Source organism: Salvelinus sp. IW2-2015, unplaced genomic scaffold (assembly GCF_002910315.2).
Source record: "Salvelinus sp. IW2-2015 unplaced genomic scaffold, ASM291031v2 Un_scaffold16431, whole genome shotgun sequence".
NCBI lineage: Eukaryota > Metazoa > Chordata > Actinopteri > Salmoniformes > Salmonidae > Salvelinus > Salvelinus sp. IW2-2015.
In genome coordinates this window covers 83,214-101,984 of record NW_019957583.1, presented here as the reverse complement: position 1 = coordinate 101,984, position 18,771 = coordinate 83,214, and the positions used below count along the sequence as shown (strand labels likewise).

General features: G+C 42.2%; 1 protein-coding gene and 1 long non-coding RNA gene across 2 annotated transcripts; both read left to right on the top strand.

Annotated features, from left to right (window-relative positions):
* Nucleotides 1-1,111: 1,111 nt before the first annotated feature.
* On the top strand, nucleotides 1,112-2,198 carry LOC139027452 (uncharacterized). Its single transcript, XR_011479539.1, has 3 exons — nucleotides 1,112-1,296; nucleotides 1,374-1,444; nucleotides 1,713-2,198. It is a non-coding gene; the product is annotated as an uncharacterized lncRNA (long non-coding RNA).
* Nucleotides 2,199-5,523: 3,325 nt separating this feature from the next.
* On the top strand, nucleotides 5,524-14,874 carry LOC112080685 (ATP synthase F(0) complex subunit C3, mitochondrial). The gene is made up of 5 exons (XM_024146533.2): nucleotides 5,524-5,796; nucleotides 7,249-7,296; nucleotides 13,485-13,565; nucleotides 14,125-14,303; nucleotides 14,557-14,874. The coding sequence occupies exons 2-5, from the start codon at nucleotides 7,258-7,260 to the stop codon at nucleotides 14,669-14,671; spliced, it is 414 nt and encodes a 137-aa protein (XP_024002301.1). The 5' UTR covers nucleotides 5,524-5,796; nucleotides 7,249-7,257; the 3' UTR covers nucleotides 14,672-14,874.
* Nucleotides 14,875-18,771: the final 3,897 nt, after the last annotated feature.

The window sequence follows — 18,771 nt, the reverse complement described above, 5'->3', positions numbered from 1 at the left end:
GCATGTGAAGGATGGTTTTGTTCTCTTTTTAACAAAAATATATGTCTTATAGAAATAGGACATGTAAATCACAAAACATAGCGTGACGGCAGAAAAGCTGTTGTTAATCTAGGGTGTTGACTGTGCTAACCAGAAGGTTGAGACAAGATGGAAAAATGCTGAATAACAAGAAAACAGGAACTGAGCAGTATAGCCACCGACAACTCAGCTCAAACTTCACACAAACACTTCCGGATATCTGGATCCTGTGTGCTGTGAGGCTGGGACCAGCCTGGGCACCACCGATAGCTAGCAAGTTTAAACCACGCTAAGCTTCTACTGTGACAGGCAACTCTAAAGTTGGAACTACATCTGTCACAGTATAAAAGAAGATGTCTGTACTATTTCAGTCAGTTCTCTGCTTTACCCTGCGTGGTGATACAGTGAACCCGTATATACGAAAATTGCATTTACCATTTATCGCTTATGTTAAATAAAAATACTTAAAGTATATTCGGTGACTCTGAATCACATTTTATCCTGATACCAGATTCGATTGACGCAACCCTTTACACGCATCATTCTTGTTTTTCACTTCAGTCTTATTTTCACAGATGGTGTTTAAGCACTCCGTACCAGTGATAGTGGTCCAAAGCCACTGCTCCTGTGTTGCAGGAAGTGCTCTGTGCAATCATCTGGTGGCTCTTCTTTACCAGAAAGCGCACTACTCTCAACTAAACATTCCTGCTGCACGACCAGTTCACAGCTGCACAGACACAGAACAGCGTTGGCACAAGCCAAGAACACTTGTGAGTCTATCAATATCAATAAAAAAATGCACATGAAAAGTTTTCAGCCTATGTAACAGTAAATCCTTGTTAATTAGGGTGTGAAACCAGGTCCGGTTGATGGGATAGAGTTCAGTAAACCTACTAACTCGTGTGCTGATGGAATAAGGTAAGTTGGAGATTCCTAGAATGGGAACATTTTAGAAAACATTTTCTTGTGATTGTTTTTGTATCCAGATGATAAGCCTAAACAGTGGCGTCTTTACGATGTAATGAAAATGTTTGGGACAAAGACTGGGGGAAATATATAATCTTTAAATCTGTAGTTTCACAGATGGTGTTTAAGCACTCCGTACCAGTGATAGTGGTCCAAAGCCACTGCTCCTGTGTTGCAGGAAGTGCTCTGTGCAATCATCTGGTGGCTCTTCTTTACCAGAAAGCGCACTACTCTCAACTAAACATTCCTGCTGCACGACCAGTTCACAGCTGCACAGACACAGAACAGCGTTGGCACAAGCCAAGAACACTTGTGAGTCTATCAATATCAATAAAAAAATGCACATGAAAAGTTTTCAGCCTATGTAACAGTAAATCCTTGTTAATTAGGGTGTGAAACCAGGTCCGGTTGATGGGATAGAGTTCAGTAAACCTACTAACTCGTGTGCTGATGGAATAAGGTAAGTTGGAGRTTCCTAGAATGGGAACATTTTAGAAAACATTTTCTTGTGATTGTTTTTGTATCCAGATGATAAGCCTAAACAGTGGCGTCTTTACGATGTAATGACAAATGTTTGGGACAAAGACTGGGGGGAAATATATAATCTTTAAATCTGTATATTTTTATTCATTTTATTTGAACTTTCGGGCTGTTTCTGGAAAAGTTACATGAGTCTTTGTCATAGTAATCTCTCCAACCTGATGTTAAGGTTTTAAAATGTTTTGCAGAAGTTCTCTCTACAAAGCACTCAATGGATACATGCCTGACATGGACCTACTCTGCGTCTCAGAAACGTATGCCAACTTTTCTCCACTTACTGCCAACAATGGAAATGTCAGCTGATGTGCCCCTGGTTGAGTCCGCCTTTGGGCCAGTGCAAGCCGGCAGTGTTCTGTCCTATCTGCTTCCACAGCCAAAGACCCGTGAAATTGTGAAGATTGCCGATGCCCCTTCTCCACCAATACTTCCATTAGATGGCTACAGGCTTCAGGCTTCCTAGTGTGCTTACGTCCTTAGCCATCAGGAGCAGTTCCACCTCAAGTCATTAGAGACAACCTACAAGATGTAATACAAAGTCGAGGTTGCTACAAGGGAGCAGAGCAGCAGCCTGGAATGGCATCAGCTCGGGAAAATGAGAATAACATCCTCTCGTTTCCGAGAGATTTGCCATGTTCGGGGAGAGACCTCAGCTGACCACCTAGCTGAGCGGATGTTCAAGGGATCTGGTATAGAGGTCGACCGATTATGATTTTTCAATGCCGATACCGATTATTGGAGGACAAAAAAAGCCGATACTGATTAATCGGCCGATTTATAAAAAAATAAATAATAATTTAAATATATATATATCATACACACACACACACACACACACACACATTTACGTAATAATGACTATTTCTGAACAATACTGAATGACCAATGAACACTTTTATTTTAACTTAATATAATACATAAATACACACAGCTCTGAAGCGACAATGATACTGAAGAGTCTGCTTAGGAGACAAATACTCTCAACTGTTTGAATAAAAATACAGTTTAAGTTACCTGTGATGAATGTTGAAAACAAAAACTTTAATTTCTATATGCAGGAAATCCTATTTTAATAATGGGCATGGTAAGAATTGACAACCAAAGTGCGAGTCATAATTCCATGACACCTTTTAGCAAAATCTGAAAAGCGGTTCCTTCATTTATTCCATAGGATATTTTTAGATTCACTTAAAATAAGGTCTGTGTTTCGTGTAGGCTTACATCACCGTGCCAATTTTATAACTGTGTAGATATCCACAGGACAAGGTAACTCTGATCAATATTGGCTAAATATAAGCGAAGATAAAAAAAATTGTAGAGTGGATTTATGAAAATATGTTGACAAACGTTACCTTATCCTAGTGAGATTTACACGGGTATCAAAACGTTGAGGCGGTTTAAGCCTGCACGAAACACAGACCTTATTTGAAGTAGATCAAGACATTCTCTATGGAAGACATGAACGGTAAAATAACGAAGGAACCCCTTTCAAATTCAGCCGCAAGTTATTACAGGAATTATAACGCGTCGACTATTTCTCTCTAAACCATATACCTTTGACTAATCCGGAAACTATCACCTCGAAAACAAACGTTTATTCCGTTCCGTATTTTATCATCCATGAGTCTAAATATTCCTGTTACATTGCACAACCTTCAATGTTGTCATAATTATGTAAAATTCTGGCAAATTAGTTCGCAAAGAGCCAGGCGCCCCAAACTGTTGCATATACCCTGACTCTGCGTGCAATGAACGCAGAGAAATGACACAATTTCACCTGGTTAATATTGCCTGCTAACCTGGATTTCTTTTAGCTAAATATGCAGGTTTAAAAATATATACTTGTGTATTGATTTTAAGAAAGGCATTGTGTTTATGGTTAAGTACACATTGGAGCAATGACAGTCATTGATTGATTGTTTTTATAAGATAAGTTTAATGCTAGCTAGCAACTTACCTTAGCTTACTGCATTCGCTAACAGGCAGGCTCCTCGTGGAGTGCAATGTAATCAGGTGTTAGAGCATGGACTAGTTAACTGTAAGATTGCAAGATTGACCCCCGAGCTGGACAAGGTTAAAAATCTGAGGCAGAACGTTCCTAGGCCGCCATTGAAAATAAGAATGTGTTCTTAACTGACTTGCCTAGTTAAATAAAGATTAAATAAAGGTGTAAAATAAAATAAAATAAAATAAATAGGCAAATCAGCACCCAAAAATACCGATTTCCGATTGTTATGAAAACTTGAAATCGGTCGACCTCTAATCTGGTATGCAGACAATGGAGATGAAGAGGGGGCTACCCATGGAGCCAGTGGCTGTACAGGAGTACTGCACACTGAAGAATTTTAACTTCTTTCCGTGTGGCTTCGTAGTGCACCCAGATGCTCCGTGGTTAGGATCCTCTCCAGATGGCATCATATTTGATCCCAGTGTAAGACCACACTTTGGACTCTTAGAGGTCAAGTGCCCAAATGTACCAAGTTATGTTGACTGCCCTTACCTGAAGATACAGAATGGAGAGCTGAAGTTGAAGAGATCTCATGTTTACTACTGGCAGGTGCAAGGTCAAATCCTTCTCACAGGTTGTAACTGGTGTGACTTTGTCATCTGTGCACAGGAGGACATCCTAGTTGAAAGGATATATAAAGATCTACAGGTTTCAAAAACTATAAGAGAGAAGGTTGACCACTTTTATTTTTACCACTACTTGCAGAAGTGTCTATCTCGCACCTGAATGGATCCCCTGCATGGGTGCCAAGTTTAGTGGTTTTATGAAAAATAATTATTGTTATTGTGAAGAAATTTACAGTAGAATAGATTTGTTTAAAACATGTATTTCAGCAAATGTTCAACAGTTCAGTTAATCAATTACACATCTCTGACATTGAATACAATCTTGCATTCTGGCTATTCTGTGTTTACTTGATTTCTTTCCCCCACCCCTGTTACTCATTGCCTAATTAAAGCCAATACACGCTCCACACAAACTGATATTCACTACAACACAAATGATTGATACATGTCGTAGATAAACAAATTATTATTTTGCTGCTAGCAAATAAACACATGTACATTTATAGCTTTAAGCCGTCCCCTCGCCCCGACACGGGCGCGAACCAGGGACCCTCTGCACACATCAACAACGGTCGCCCACGAAGCATCGTTACCCATCGCTCCACAAAGGCCACGGCCCTTGCAGAGCAAGGTGCAACACTACTTCTAGGTTTCAGAGCAAGTGACGTAACTGATTGAAACGCTAGTAGCGCGTACCCGCTAACTAGCTAGCCATTTCACACCCGTTACATTTACACTGGCTTAGCCCATGCTCTGGACCGGATCAGAGACGGCACAGTCCATTGGCAGCGCACCTTGTTCTTCATCCCCCTCAGTCGGAGCAGGTTTCAGTCTTCTTTCCCAAACACCAGGTCTCTTTTGAATTTGCCAGTTCCACGCGAAGACAGTAGGAACAACACCTCTTTTTAGGTATTGTCGTCCCCCAATTTTTCCCTCAACAAAGTCACTTTCGACGAAATGTGTACTACACACCTTTGTGTGTTTGGTGACAGTAAAGTTGTCACAACGTACTGCCACCAACCACCTTTTTCTGAGCTCTACATCGACTGGGAAACGATGGAAGCTCACAATACCATTACATTTGGAAGAAACTGAACACAGAGGCACTGAACAATGTTCATTGGCACCTCCTTCGCGGGGCTGTAATTTAAACGTAGTCATTGCGAACTATTTCAATCAGAAAAGCATCGGCGACAGTTAGCTAGCTAGTAAGCTAATGATAAAAACAATAGCAGAACTCGCTCCGGAAGTCATCAACCCGGTCAGAAGTAAATTAGAACGTTGGAGGCGGTATAATGCATAGAGCCTGGAAGTAGGCGGGACGTCCTTGACACTGTCCTATAGATATCGAGGACACTGGATGTAGTTTGAAAGGTTAACGGAAATATGGTCCAATGGGGAAAGGGAATAGGATTCGAGTCCATTCTTACTATACCTTAGCGTTCGAGTCACCCAGCCGCCCAAAAATACTGTCAACCAATTGCAATTATTGTAGTTCATTGAAAGCTCCATTATAGGCTAGGTTAAAAGTAGTGACAAGATAAAAATGAAATCACAGTCGAAGGAGGTTTCCTTTTGTCCAATGGACGTTTAGGACGTATGAACTAAGCTTATAAATAACAAGGTGACAGCTGTCAGAGTGCACATTGACTGCTGCTGTGAGCGAGTAATCGAGGACCCCGTGTGTACTGTAACATTAAGGTGAGTTAATATAGTTAATCGTGTTTCAGTGTGACATATTTTGTCATTTCGCTAAACTCATAATCGCATTGTGAATATTTTGAAATGTTCTGTCTGCATTGCTGGGGCGAATAGAAATTGTTAGCATGCTAGCTAGCTAACGTTATCCATGCATTGTAGGTGAAGTTGACGGCCATTCAATGATTTCTTCCCAAGAATGACATTTTAGTGAATGTATTTGTGCTGTATAATTCTTATCAGAGTGTCTACATGGGCAGCCGCGTATACTGTTGGGAAATAAATATGCAAATGTTAACTTGCGAAACCATGCATTGGCGTACAACCGATTCTAAGATGAGGTGAAGCGCCTGCAAAATGTCTGACTTGCTCGTCCATATCTGGGCCTAGTGAACCAGTACATGTTTTCGGTCATTATGGATTCATGTCCCTGAGGATTGAGAAGGACGTTTAACAATTTCTATCAAATGCTATAGTTTGTGTCCTGTACAAAATGCCGCGTCCTTGTCTCTAAATCCTGTATTGGTGTCTGGGTCATTTTTGACCTTCACGCCTGGAGCTGGCTAGCCAACTCCTCCCACCTATCTGTTAATGTTAGCAGTGTCCGCCTGAAGTATATTAAACCTAGCTAGCTATGGCTAACGTTAGCCAACTAGCGTTTCATGCTTTCGTCTTTTTGCAAATCGCTGCTACCCTCACTGCATGTGACATGGGTTTAATAAGCCCCATTCGCGCATGGACATTTGATTTGGGATAGTTTAGGTTTCCCCATGGTGAATCCTTATTTTGTCATTTGTGCTAATGTTAACGTTACCTGCCCAGGGGCGGAATGGCGACGGGGGTGTACTGTACTAAAAGTATGTGTTATATTTTACACTGAATTTAGCTAGTTAGATTTTTATTCATTCATAACTAAAGGCTAGCTTGCCTGTCTGGGCCTTATATACTCAGGCACTAATACACTACCTCGCTACCAACGCAATTGGATTAATTAGCATTAGACATCTCTGGATGTCGAAGTTGATCATAGTTTAGCACCCAACTTAGTGTTTTGAAAGAATTTCTTTAACGCTTCATTGGCGTCTTGCCACATTCAAACAAGCCTTGCTATTTTTCATGCAATTTCACTTATTCAAATAGTCTTATGTATAAAGTGTGTAAAGATTGTAACTTGACTCTTTATTTGTGCAGAGTTGTAACCTCTTGAGATTATACAGTCAGATTTTACTACAGGACTTTAGTCTGCTTTTTGCACATCCTCTTCCCTGGTGCACTTGGTCAAATGCTTGACTGGTTACACTTACAGCTCAGGTCACCTTTACTGTACCTTTAGCAGTGTAGAGCTGGTTTAGGTGGTGGGCTGTAGTTAAGAATTGTGCATGCCTTCCATTGTTAAAAAAAAGAAAAAGTGTCCAAATTAGCAGTTCAAAAATTATTTCTCATCTCTCTTCACAGGCACCAGCCATGTACGCCTGCGCTAAGTTTGTCACCTCACCTGCTGTGGTATGTATTCTTTGAAACTACAATGTCACCTGTTTGATGCTCTGCCAGTCGTGCCTTATCAGTCTAGATCTAGCATGTACACACAATCTTGTTTAGCTAAAAGATGCGCAGCAAATAAGTCATTGGTAAGGAATATCACTTTATTTTTCACATGTGCCAAAGACAAGTGTAGACCTTACAGTGAAATGCTTACTTACAAGCTCATAATTAACTATGCAGTTTTAAGAAAAATAAGTGTTAAGTAAAAAATAATTAAAGAGCAGCAGTAAAGTAACAGTAGCGAGGCTATATACAGGGGGTACCGGCACAGTCAATGTGCGGGGCTACAGGTTAGTTGAGGTAATAGGTACATGTAGGTAGGGTTAAAGGGACTATTGCATAGATAATCAACAGAGTAACAGCAGTGTAAAAAGGGAGGTGGGGAGACAATGCAAATAGTCTGGGTAGCCATTTGATTATCTGTTTAGGCATCTTATGGCTTGGGGGTAGAAGCTGTTAAGGAGCCTTTTGGACCTAGACTTGGTGCTCTGATACTGCTTGTCGTGCGATAGCAGAGAGAAGTCTATGAGTAGGGTGGCTGGAGTCCTTGACAACTTTTAGGGCCTTCCTCTGACACTGACTGGTATACATATTTTTTTATTTTACCTTAATTTAACAAGGCTAGTCAGTTAAGAACACATTCTTATTTTCAATGACTGCGGGTGGGTTAACTGCCTTGTTCAGGGGCAGAACGACAGATCTTTACCTTGTCAGCTCGGGGATTTGATCTTGCAACCGTTCGGTTACTAGTCCAAAGCTCTAACTACTAGGCTACATGCCGTATAGAGGTCCTGGATGGCGGGAAGCTTGGCCTCAGTGACGTACTGGGCCGTACACACTACCCTCTGTAGTGCCTTGGGGTCGGGGGCCCGAGCAGTTGCCAAACCAGGCAGGGATGCAAGCAGTCAGGATGCTCTCGCTGGTGCAGCTGTAGAACCTTTTGATGACCCATACCAAATCTTTTCAGCCTCCTGAGGGGAAATGGACTTTGTCGTGCCCTCTTCATGACTGTCTTGGTGTGTTTGGACCATGTTAGTTTGTTGACAATGTGGACGTCAAGGAACATGACGCTCTCAACCTCCTCCACTACAGCCCCGTCGATGAGAATGGGGGTGTGCTCGGTCCTCCTTTTCCTGTAGTCCACAATCAATTCCTTTGTCTTGATCACGTTGAGGGAGAGGTTGTTATCCTGGCACCACACTGCCAGGTCTCTGACCTCCTCCCTATAGGCTGTCTCATCGTTGTCGGTGATCAGGCCTACCACTGTCGTTGGTAAACTTAACGATGGTGTTGGAGTTGTGCCTGGCCATGCAGTTATTAGTGAACTGAGCGCGCACCCCTGAGGGGCCCCTGTGTTGAGGATCAGCGTGTTTGTGCGGTATGGAAATTGGAGTGGGTCTAGGGTTTCTGGGATAATGGTGTTTGTGAGCCATGACCAGCACATGAGATGAGAATGCACTTATTTTTTAAATATTTATTTAAATGTTCATGATGGAATGAAAAGTCTATGGCAGTGTTACCTGTGTGCATGACCAGTGGTCAGCCGGGGATAAGTGGAGGGGGGGAAATCACTGTAGGCTATTAGCCTCTCACCTTGTAGGCTAATCTAACCCTATAGTACTCAGTCTTTACTAAGGACAAGATTAGGATTGCTCATGATAAGGGTTGCACATTTTGGGGAATATTCAGAGGTAGAAATTTTCTGTGGGAAGTAACGGGAATATATGGGAATTAATGGCAATGTATGCAATTTATATTAATACCATTTCAATGTGATGTTTTTTGCATTGGGTATATTTACCATATCATCATATGGAGACAAACAAACCTTGTACCTTATCATAAGTAGACATAATTGCAAATGATTAAATCATTCCAATAGAAATATAAAAAACAATTTTGTTACGAATGTAACTTGAATTAAATGAGTTGAATCTTCACATAGGATGATTTTACTGAACAACAAAAGAGAATATTGAATGATCCCCAATGATCCATCGCATCTCCCAAAAACGTTTTCAACATACAGTTGAAGTTTACATACCTTAGCCAAATACATTTAAACTCAGTTTTTCACAATTCCTGACATTTAATCCTAGTAAAGATTACCTGTTTTAGGTCAGTAAAGATCACCACTTTATTTTAAGAATGTGAAATGTCAGAATAATAGTAGAGAATGATTTATTTCATTCCCAGTGGGTCAGAAGTTTACATGCACTCAATTAGTATTTGGTAGCATTGCCTTTAAATTGTTTTACTTGGAACAAACGTTTCGGGTAGCCTTCCACAAGCTTCCCACAATAAGCTGGGTGGTTTTTGGCCCATTCCTCCTGACAGAGCTGGTGTAATTGAGTCAGGTTTGTAGGCCTCCTTGCTCGCACATGCTTTTTCAGTTCTGCCCACATTTTCTATAGGATTGAGGTCAGGGCTTTGATGGCCACTCAATACATTGACTTTGTTGTCCTTAAGCCATTTTGCAACAACTTTGGAAGTATGCTTGGGGTCATTGTCCATTTGGAAGACCCATTTGCTACCAAGCTTTACTTCCTGACTGATGTCTTGAGATGTTGCCTCAATATATCCACAAAATTTTCCTACCTCATGATGCCATCTATTTTGAAGTGCACTAGTCCCTCCTGCAGCAAAGCACCCCCACAACATGATGCTGCCACCCCGATGCTTCACGGTTGGGCTGGTGTTCTTCGGCTTGCAAGCATCACTCTTTTTCCTCCAAACATAACGATGGTCATTATGGCCAAACATTTCTCTTTTTGTTTCATCAGACCGTTCTTTATGGAGAAATGTCCTATTTTTCCCCATGTGCGGTTGCAAACCGTAGTCTGGCTTTCATGGCTGTTTTGGAGCAGTGGCTTCTTCCTTGCTGAGCGGCCTTTCAGGTTATGTTGATATAGGACTCGTTTTACTGTGGATATAGATACTTTTGTACCTGTTTCCTCCAGCTTCTTCACGGTCAAGGTCTTTTGCTGTTCTGGGATTTGCACTTTTTGCACCAAGGTACGTTCATCTCGAGGAGACAGAACGTGTCTCCTTCCTGAGCGGTATGACGGCTGCGTGGTCCCATGGTGTTTATACTTGCGTACTATTGTTTGTACAGATGAACGTGGTACCTTCAGGCGTTAGGAAATTGCTCCCAAGGATGAACCAGACTTGTGGAGGTATACAATATCTTTTCTGAGGTCTTGGCTTATTTCTTTAGATTTTCCCATGATGTCAAGCAAAGAGGCACATAGTTTGAAGGTAGGCCTTGAAATACATCCACAGGTACACCTTCAATTGACTCAAATTATGAATATTGTCAATTAGCCTACCAGAAGCTTCTAAAGCCATGTAATTTTCTGGAATTTTCCAAGCTGTTTAAAGGCACAGGTAACTTGGTGTATAAACTTCTGACCCACTGGAATTGTGATACAGTGAAATAATCTGTCTGTAAGCAATTGTTGGAAAAATTACTTGTCATGCACACAGATGTCCTAACCGACTTGCCAAAACTAATTTGTTAACAAGAAATTTGGAGTGGTTGAAAAATGACTCCAACCTAAGTGTGTGTGTGTGAACTTCTGACTTCAACTGTACATCTGTAAAATGATAGTCTAGAAACTAAACATTGGTTGTCTTCCTCTCAGGCTTCCATGTCTTCTCCCTGGACCTCAATGTCCACCTCTTGAACATCAGACTGAGGTCTCATCTTCACTGTCACTTTCCAACCTTGTGGAGGATGGCTCAAAAAGCCTCATATTTTCCCGGATGGCCACCAGTTTTTCAACCCGTATATTGGTCAGCCTGTTGTGTGCGTTCCCAAACGAGGACCAGTTGCGCTCTGAGGCGGCTGATGTTGGTGGGATTTGGAGGATGATGGAGGCAACGGGAAAGAGCCTCAGATCCACAAAGTCCCTTCCACCAGGTGGCTGATGAGAGATGTTGGCACGACTGCCATATTGCATCTCCATCCCAAAGCCCTTGCTTGGAAGTGTACGTCACCAGACTGCCAAGAACCTTGCCCTCATCCAGGCCAAGGTGGCGAGACATGGTAGTGATGACACCATAGGCCTTGTTGATCTCTGCACCAGACAGGATGCTCTTGCCAGCATACTTGGGGTCCAACAAGTATGCTGTGGCGTGTATGGGCTTCAGGCAGTAGTCTTCACAATTCAGTTTCCTCTGCTTGGAGTAACAGTGAAGTGAGCAGGGCAGTACAGATTTCTTCTCTTATATCTGCAAGCAGAGTCTGAACATCAGACAGGATGGCATTGTCTCCCTCAATCTGTGCAATGGCTACTGCTATAGGTTTCAGGCTGCTTACCACCCTCTCCCAAAATGCATCATCCAGTAGGATCCCTTGATAGGGCTGTCTGTATCAGCAGACTGTGATATGGCCATTTCTTGGAGAGACTCCTTCCCCTCCAGGAGACTGTCAAACATGATGACAACACCACCCCAACTTGTGTTGCTGGGCAGCTTCAATGTTGTGCTCCTATTCTTCTCACTTTGCTTGGTGAGGTAGATTGCTGCTATAACTTGACTCTTCACATACTTAACATTTCCTTAGCTCTCTTGTAGAGTGTATCCATTGTTTTCAGTGCAATGATGTCCTTGAGGAACAGATTTAATGCATGAGCAGCATAGCCAATGGATGTGAAGGTAGGACTCCACTTTAGACCAAGCAGCCTTCATGTTTGCAGCATTCTGTCACCAGTGTAAATACCTTCTGTGGTCCAAGGTCATTGACTGCCTTCAGCTCATCTGCACTGTAGAGACCGGTGTGTCTGTGCTCTTGTAGAATACTGGTTGAGGGGTGGAGATGCTGTAGTTAATTATTCCTTGCCCATGAACATTTGACCACCCATCAGAGATTGCAATAGTCGGCTTTCTCTGATTTGCTTGACCTTCACTTTAACTCTGCACCCAGCAAATGAGTAGATAAAGCATGTCTGGTTGGAGGGTTGTATGCTGGGCGAAGAACGTCCAGAAATCTCTTCCAATACACATTGCCTGTGAGCATCAGAGGTGAACCAGTTGCGTACACAGCTCGAGCAAGACCTTCATCAGCATTTCTGACTACGTTCCTCCATTTGAGTCAAACAAAACTTCTGATTCCAGGAGGACCATGAGCTGTTGCTATCGATAAGATCTGAATCATAATTTTCACCTCGTGTAGAGGGACTTTTGTTAGCGGTTGTGAGCGCTGAGGGAACTTTATGCACTTGGCCAGATGATTCTGCATCTGTTTTCTTCACATATGATTTGGCACAGTATTTGCAAATGTACACAGCTTTTCCTTCTACATTAGCTGCAGTGAAATGTCTCCACATCAGATAGAGCCCGTGGCATTTTCCTGTAAAGATTAGGGAAAAAATGAGTAAAAAAAAAAAACTAATACAATTCCATGTACAGATAAATAGTTAAACAGTTAGATTAAACAACTCCTTTTGTAATATGTTTTAAAATGAAACATGTATGGAAACAGGTGAATTAACACCTCAGTTAGCAGGCTCAAGCAAGCTAAAACTAACTAGCAGAAATTATTTATACACTTGCTGTAGGCTACTATTTACTAGTTAACAAAAATCATGTGTCATATAAAATGTATTTACCCCACCCAGTATTGTAATCAGAACTTAACAGAAAGCATGTAGTCCTTGGCTCAGACAGTGTAGTAGTGTGGGCTCAATAGCATCTCATTAGTGTGCAAGATCTTGAGAATCAGCTCTACATGTGATGGAAGAATGCAGAGGGTTGCAATTCCTTTGAATTGGAGATAGTTTAACCAAAATTTGCCACATGACCTAGAATTGCCTTATGTGTATCCCACAAGGTTCGCTGTTAACTTATAACTTTTTTGATGAATTTAAGCAAAATTCCCGGGCTTAACTTCCCATGGAAATTTACCAGAAAGTTTTTGACCCTTTGCAACCCTAATCATGATATTGCCATTCTACCAGTCTTGATGCCTCTAATCTTCCTAGACTTTAGACTATTAGATGCAACTCTGTAGGGTCATAATCTTGGCGTGCTCCAGAACTCACTTCAGGGTAATCTACATTTGGCAGTCTGATAGTAATGATTTAAGTAAAGCTTGTTACAAGCTTTTAAGTCTGTCTAGGAGTCTGATGTGTAGTTGTCTCTTGCAGCTGCGTGGGGGGTCCAGAGTCCTCGCCCGGCCGGTCTCGGGCTCAGTCTTCAACAGACCTGAAGCCAGAAGTGAGCAGCAGGTGAGCCCCTCTTCAAACCAAAATGAAACCCTGTGACTGTAACATTGCTCACAATTCTGTGCTTAGGCTTGTGTAAACATTTTGCCAATTGCCCCTTTTTGTGATAAGGTCACTTGTTCATAAAGTTTGTTTGTCAACACCTCAGTAACCCTTATTTTCTTTTCAGTTGTATTTATCCTGAACACCAGACCATTTTGAATCCTTGTCTGGCGAAATACTAACGTGGCCAGTGCTTAAATGTCTCCTTGTGACCATTTCCACGGGTCCCTTCAGGACTCTCCAGTGTGACCATTTTATTCGCATATCCGCCTTCAATATTTTTCAGTGCGACATGGAATTTAAATTTAGAGCACCAGTGTGCCAAGAGAAATTAAGGGTTTTAGATTTTGTAACCTGAAATATTTTTCATAGTGCTCCTAAGTTTCTGTGCGCCTAGATTTTTAAACTTGAGGGGTGGGTGTTTATACTATCTACACCTGTCAGGCTGTCTCGGTTCCATTTCAGTCTCTAGCTTCTCTATGTTCTGATTTTGACTGCTCTGCCCCTGCATCTTCCCCAGACCCTGTTGCCTGTTGGTGAGGCCTCTCTTCTAACCCGGGGGTTCCAGACCAGCTCTATCTCCAGAGACATCGACACTGCTGCCAAGTTCATCGGCGCTGGAGCCGCCACAGTGGGAGTGGCTGGCTCAGGGGCTGGAATTGGAACTGTGTTCGGCAGCTTGATCATCGGCTATGCCAGGTAACTGATGAACGAAAAGGAATTCAACCCTTTGTTTGTGTGAGGGAGCAGATTCAGAAGCAAAACTTGACGCAAAAGAATAGTTGTGACCATTGATTATGTGGGTGGCAGGGAAATGCTAACGTTTTACCGCAAGAGTATTGATGAAGAGTGAGCCTGTTCATATTAATTTTGGTTCATATAATTAACAATTTGCTACTGGTGCTGTCGTCTAGCCAAAGCTTAACTTCAGTCCTCTTTCTCTTGTTGACAGGAACCCCTCCCTGAAGCAGCAGCTCTTCTCCTATGCCATCCTGGGCTTTGCCCTGTCTGAGGCTATGGGGCTCTTCTGTCTCATGGTGGCGTTCCTCATCCTGTTCGCTATGTAATTTAGTCACACCCTGTTCCCATCCCTGCCCCGTCACTTTTCTCCCAGGGAATTGAAGCTCATGAGGCCGTGGCACCGCCATTCCAATCAAAATCTACGTCTACAAATCCTGCCTTTTTTATGTTCCCCCTTTTTTTCTCCAGAGGTTTTACGTAAGAGCGTACTTTGGTTTAGACGGTCTGTCTGAATAAATGGTTGGGATAACTGAACTTGTCAGTCTTTATTTTCAGTGTTTGGGTGCTGGACTTAAAGATATGTAAACTAAAAGTACTAGTTACCTTATCACATTGAATGCAATATAAGCTAAATGTACTAGTACAGGAATGTGGAGGTTCTTAGCAATTAAGTCTGGGTCTCAACTTACTGTTGAGTTAGAATTAATAGAATACATATAAGGTGCAATTTCGTAATGTAGTTGTGTATCAGAAGTGCCCCAATTAGCCCATGTCAGCAAAGCATTTTTAGATTGGTAAATTAGTCTAGGGACCAGCTATGTAAACTTGTAGTAAGCGTGTTCGCATCACCGACCGGGTTGGGGCCCATTTGATCATCAGTTATCATAAACTCAGCAAAAAAAGAAAGGTCCTCTTTCTGTCAACTGTTTAGTTTCAGCAAACTTAACGTGTAAATATTTGTATGAACATAACAAGATTCAACAACTGAGACAAACTGAACAAGTTCCACAGACATGTGACTAACAGAAATGGAATGTGTCCCTGAGCAAAGAGGGGGTCAAAAGTAACAGTATCTGGTGTGGCCACCAGCTGCATTAATTACTGCAGTGCATCTCATTGTCTGCACCAGATTTGCCAGTTCTTGCTGTGAGATGTTACCCCGCTCTTCCACCGTGACACTTGCAAGTTCCTGGACATTTCTGTGGGGGAATTGGCCCTAGCCCTCACCCTCCAATCCAACAGGTCCCAGATGTGCTCAATGAGATTGAGACCCGGGCTCTTCGCTGGCCATGGCAGAACACTGACATTCCTGTCTTGCAGGAAATCACGCACAGAACGAGCAGTACGGCTGGTAGCATTGTCCTGCTGGAGGGTCATGTCAGGATGAGCCTGCAGGAAGGGAACCACATGAGGGAGGAGGATGTCTTCCCTGTAATGCACAGCGTTGAGATTGCCTGCAATGACAAGCTGTCAGATGATGCTGTGACCCTCTGCCCCAGACCACGATGGACCCGCCACCTCCAAATCGATCCCGCGCCAGAGTACAGGCCTTGGTGTAATGCTCATTCCTTCGACGATAAATGCGAATTTGACCTTAACCCCTGGTGAGACAACTGTGACTCATCAGTGAAGAGCACTTTTTGCCAGTCATGTCTGGTCCAGCAGCGGTGGGTTTGTGCCCATAGGAGACGTTGTTGCCGGTGATGTCTGAGGACCTGCCTTACAACAGGCCTACAAGCCCTCAGTCCAGCCTCTCTCAGCCTATTGCGGACAGTCTGAGCACTGATGGAGGGATTGTCCGTTCCTGGTGTAACTCGGGCAGTTGCCATCCTGTCCCGCAGGTGTGATCGGCTGTACCGATCCTGTGCAGGTGTTACACGTGGTCTGCCACTGCGAGGATGATCAGCTGTCCGTCCTGTAGCGCTGTCTTGGGCGTCTCACAGTACGGACATTGCAATTTATTGCCATGGCCACATCTGCATGCCTAAGGCACGTTCACGCAGATGAGCAGGGACCTTGGGCATCATTCTTTTTGTGTTTTTCAGTCAAAGGCCTCTAGTGTCCTAAGTTGTCCTAACTGTGACCTTAATTGCCTACCGTCTGAGCTGTTGGTGTCTTAACGACTGTTCCACAGGTGCATGTTCATTAATTGTTTATGGTTCCTTGAACAAGCGTGGGAAACGGTGTTTAAACCCTTTACAATGAAGATCTGAAGTTGTTCGGATTTAATTATCTTTGCAAGACAGGGTCCTTAAAGGGACTTTTTGTTGTTGCTGAGTTTATTGATAACTGCAAGCATTTGCCTCCACCTTATGGCAAAATGTGTAGAATTTCAGGAAACATTAACTTTTTGTCTGCGCTGTCACAGACCCACGAGTCATTGCTGCCCCTCGTGATGAGTTCAGTTTTTTTTTTTTTTTGTGGCACCCGCCCCAATTAAAGTTGTCCATCCCTGTATTAGTTTATACAGTGTACAAAACAGGAACACATAATGCGTTTTGCCCTCAGGACGGCCTGAATTCGTCAGAGCATCGACTAGGTGTCAAGTGTTCACAAGGATTTTGGCCCATGTTGACTCCAATGCTTCCCACAGTTGGTTGGATGATCTTTGGGTGGTGGTGGACCATTCTTGATACACATGGGAAACTGAGTGTGGAAAAACCCAGTAATGTTGCAAACGCACTCAAACCGGTGCGCCTGGCACCTACCATACCCTGTTCAAAGGCACTTAATCTTTTGTCTTGCCCATTTACCCTCAATGGCAGTCTTGAGGCTTTAGTCTATTTAACCTGTCACCTTTTATCTACACTGAAGTGGATTTAACAGGACATCGAGGTTTCATCTGGTCAGTCGGTCATAAAAAAAAAAAGCACGCTTTGTACATTTGGTGTATATTCAATGTAATTTGTCTGCACAATGTTGATATACAGGATTGCGTGCCACAATTACTTTTGACTTGCTTCAAAAGCTGATTTGGGAAATTATCAGTTTTCCTAAGATTCTTTGCAAGTTTAACTTCCTGCAGTCTAGTGGTCAACGATGCAATCCCTCAGACATTTTGAGTTGGAAGAGGATAGAATGAGGGGAAGCAAGGAATCAAAGGACTTCACCCTTGGTGTAGCCACGGACTATAGGTACTTACACCTGACCTGTCAATTGCTTTTGAATTCATGAGGTTGGAGCCAATGGGCACACTTTGGAGGGAGAATAGGAATTCATCACTGATGTCTGTGCGTTGTTTCTGGACAACTATGGGTGGGCCAGTGTCACTAGAGAATGAACCACATCTTTGAGCACTTGAAATTAAGTACGTTTTAAATTGGCTATACACTCACCTCATTTATTTGGACGGTGAAGCTGAAATGTTTAATTTAGCTTTATATTTTGGATTTGAGATCAAATGTTTCATATGCTGCAACAATCCGAATGACACCTTTTTATTTAAGGATATCACCGTTTAGACTTAAGTGCTTTATCTAGTGTTCGCAGTTTGTTTTGGTGGTTTCGGATTATGATGTGCCCAGTAGAAATGAATTGTAAATAATGTATTGTCATTTTGGAGTCACTTTTTATTGTAAATAAGAATGGAATATGCTTCTGAACACATCAACATTCATGCGGATGCTGCCATGATTAAAGATCATCAATTGTGAATGATTGAGGTTAGCATGTTTTTAGGGGTATGATCTGTGTGCCTAACTTTCTCACTCATTGTTATAAATGATTATCAGTAATCGTGGTAGTATCCACATTAATGCATTATTTACCATTTAATTTCTGGCATAATCCAAAGCGAACTGCAAATGCATCCAAGTTTGTAGTCACAAGCTTGATGTAGTCATTGCGTGCTAGGAATATGACACCAAATACTAAACTTTTGACTACTTTAATACATTGAGTTTTTTCAAATACTAAATGACACCTTCAAATGGGGGTACTAGATGCATAAAGTGCCTTTTATTTTCTAAACGGTAAAACATATGAAAATACCCTCAAATAAAATGTCATGTACTGTTGCCTGATAAAACATTTGAGCTCAAATCCAGAATGCTGGAGCATAGCACCAAGTTCAAAGTTGTAGCTTCACTGTCCATATAAATATGGAGGGGAGGGTAGTTTTATTCGCTAGGTCAGTAGTTCCCAACTTATTTTTAACTGTGGCACAATTTGATGGGCTATAAAATTCTGTGACACACTTAAATGTCCCTGTAAATGTTTTTAGTGGTAATGACCTCATCTGATTCATACTGCAATTATCGATTTTCTGTGACAAACGTTTCTTTATAGATTTAAGAAGGGTTTATTACAAATATTGTCAGTTTTGATAGTTCCTTACTCATTATGGTTAATGTGTGTAGCCCTTTAAGTGCATCTCACCAATGGGCCAGATGTATTTTTTTTTAGCTCAGTTAATGTAGGTCTTTAG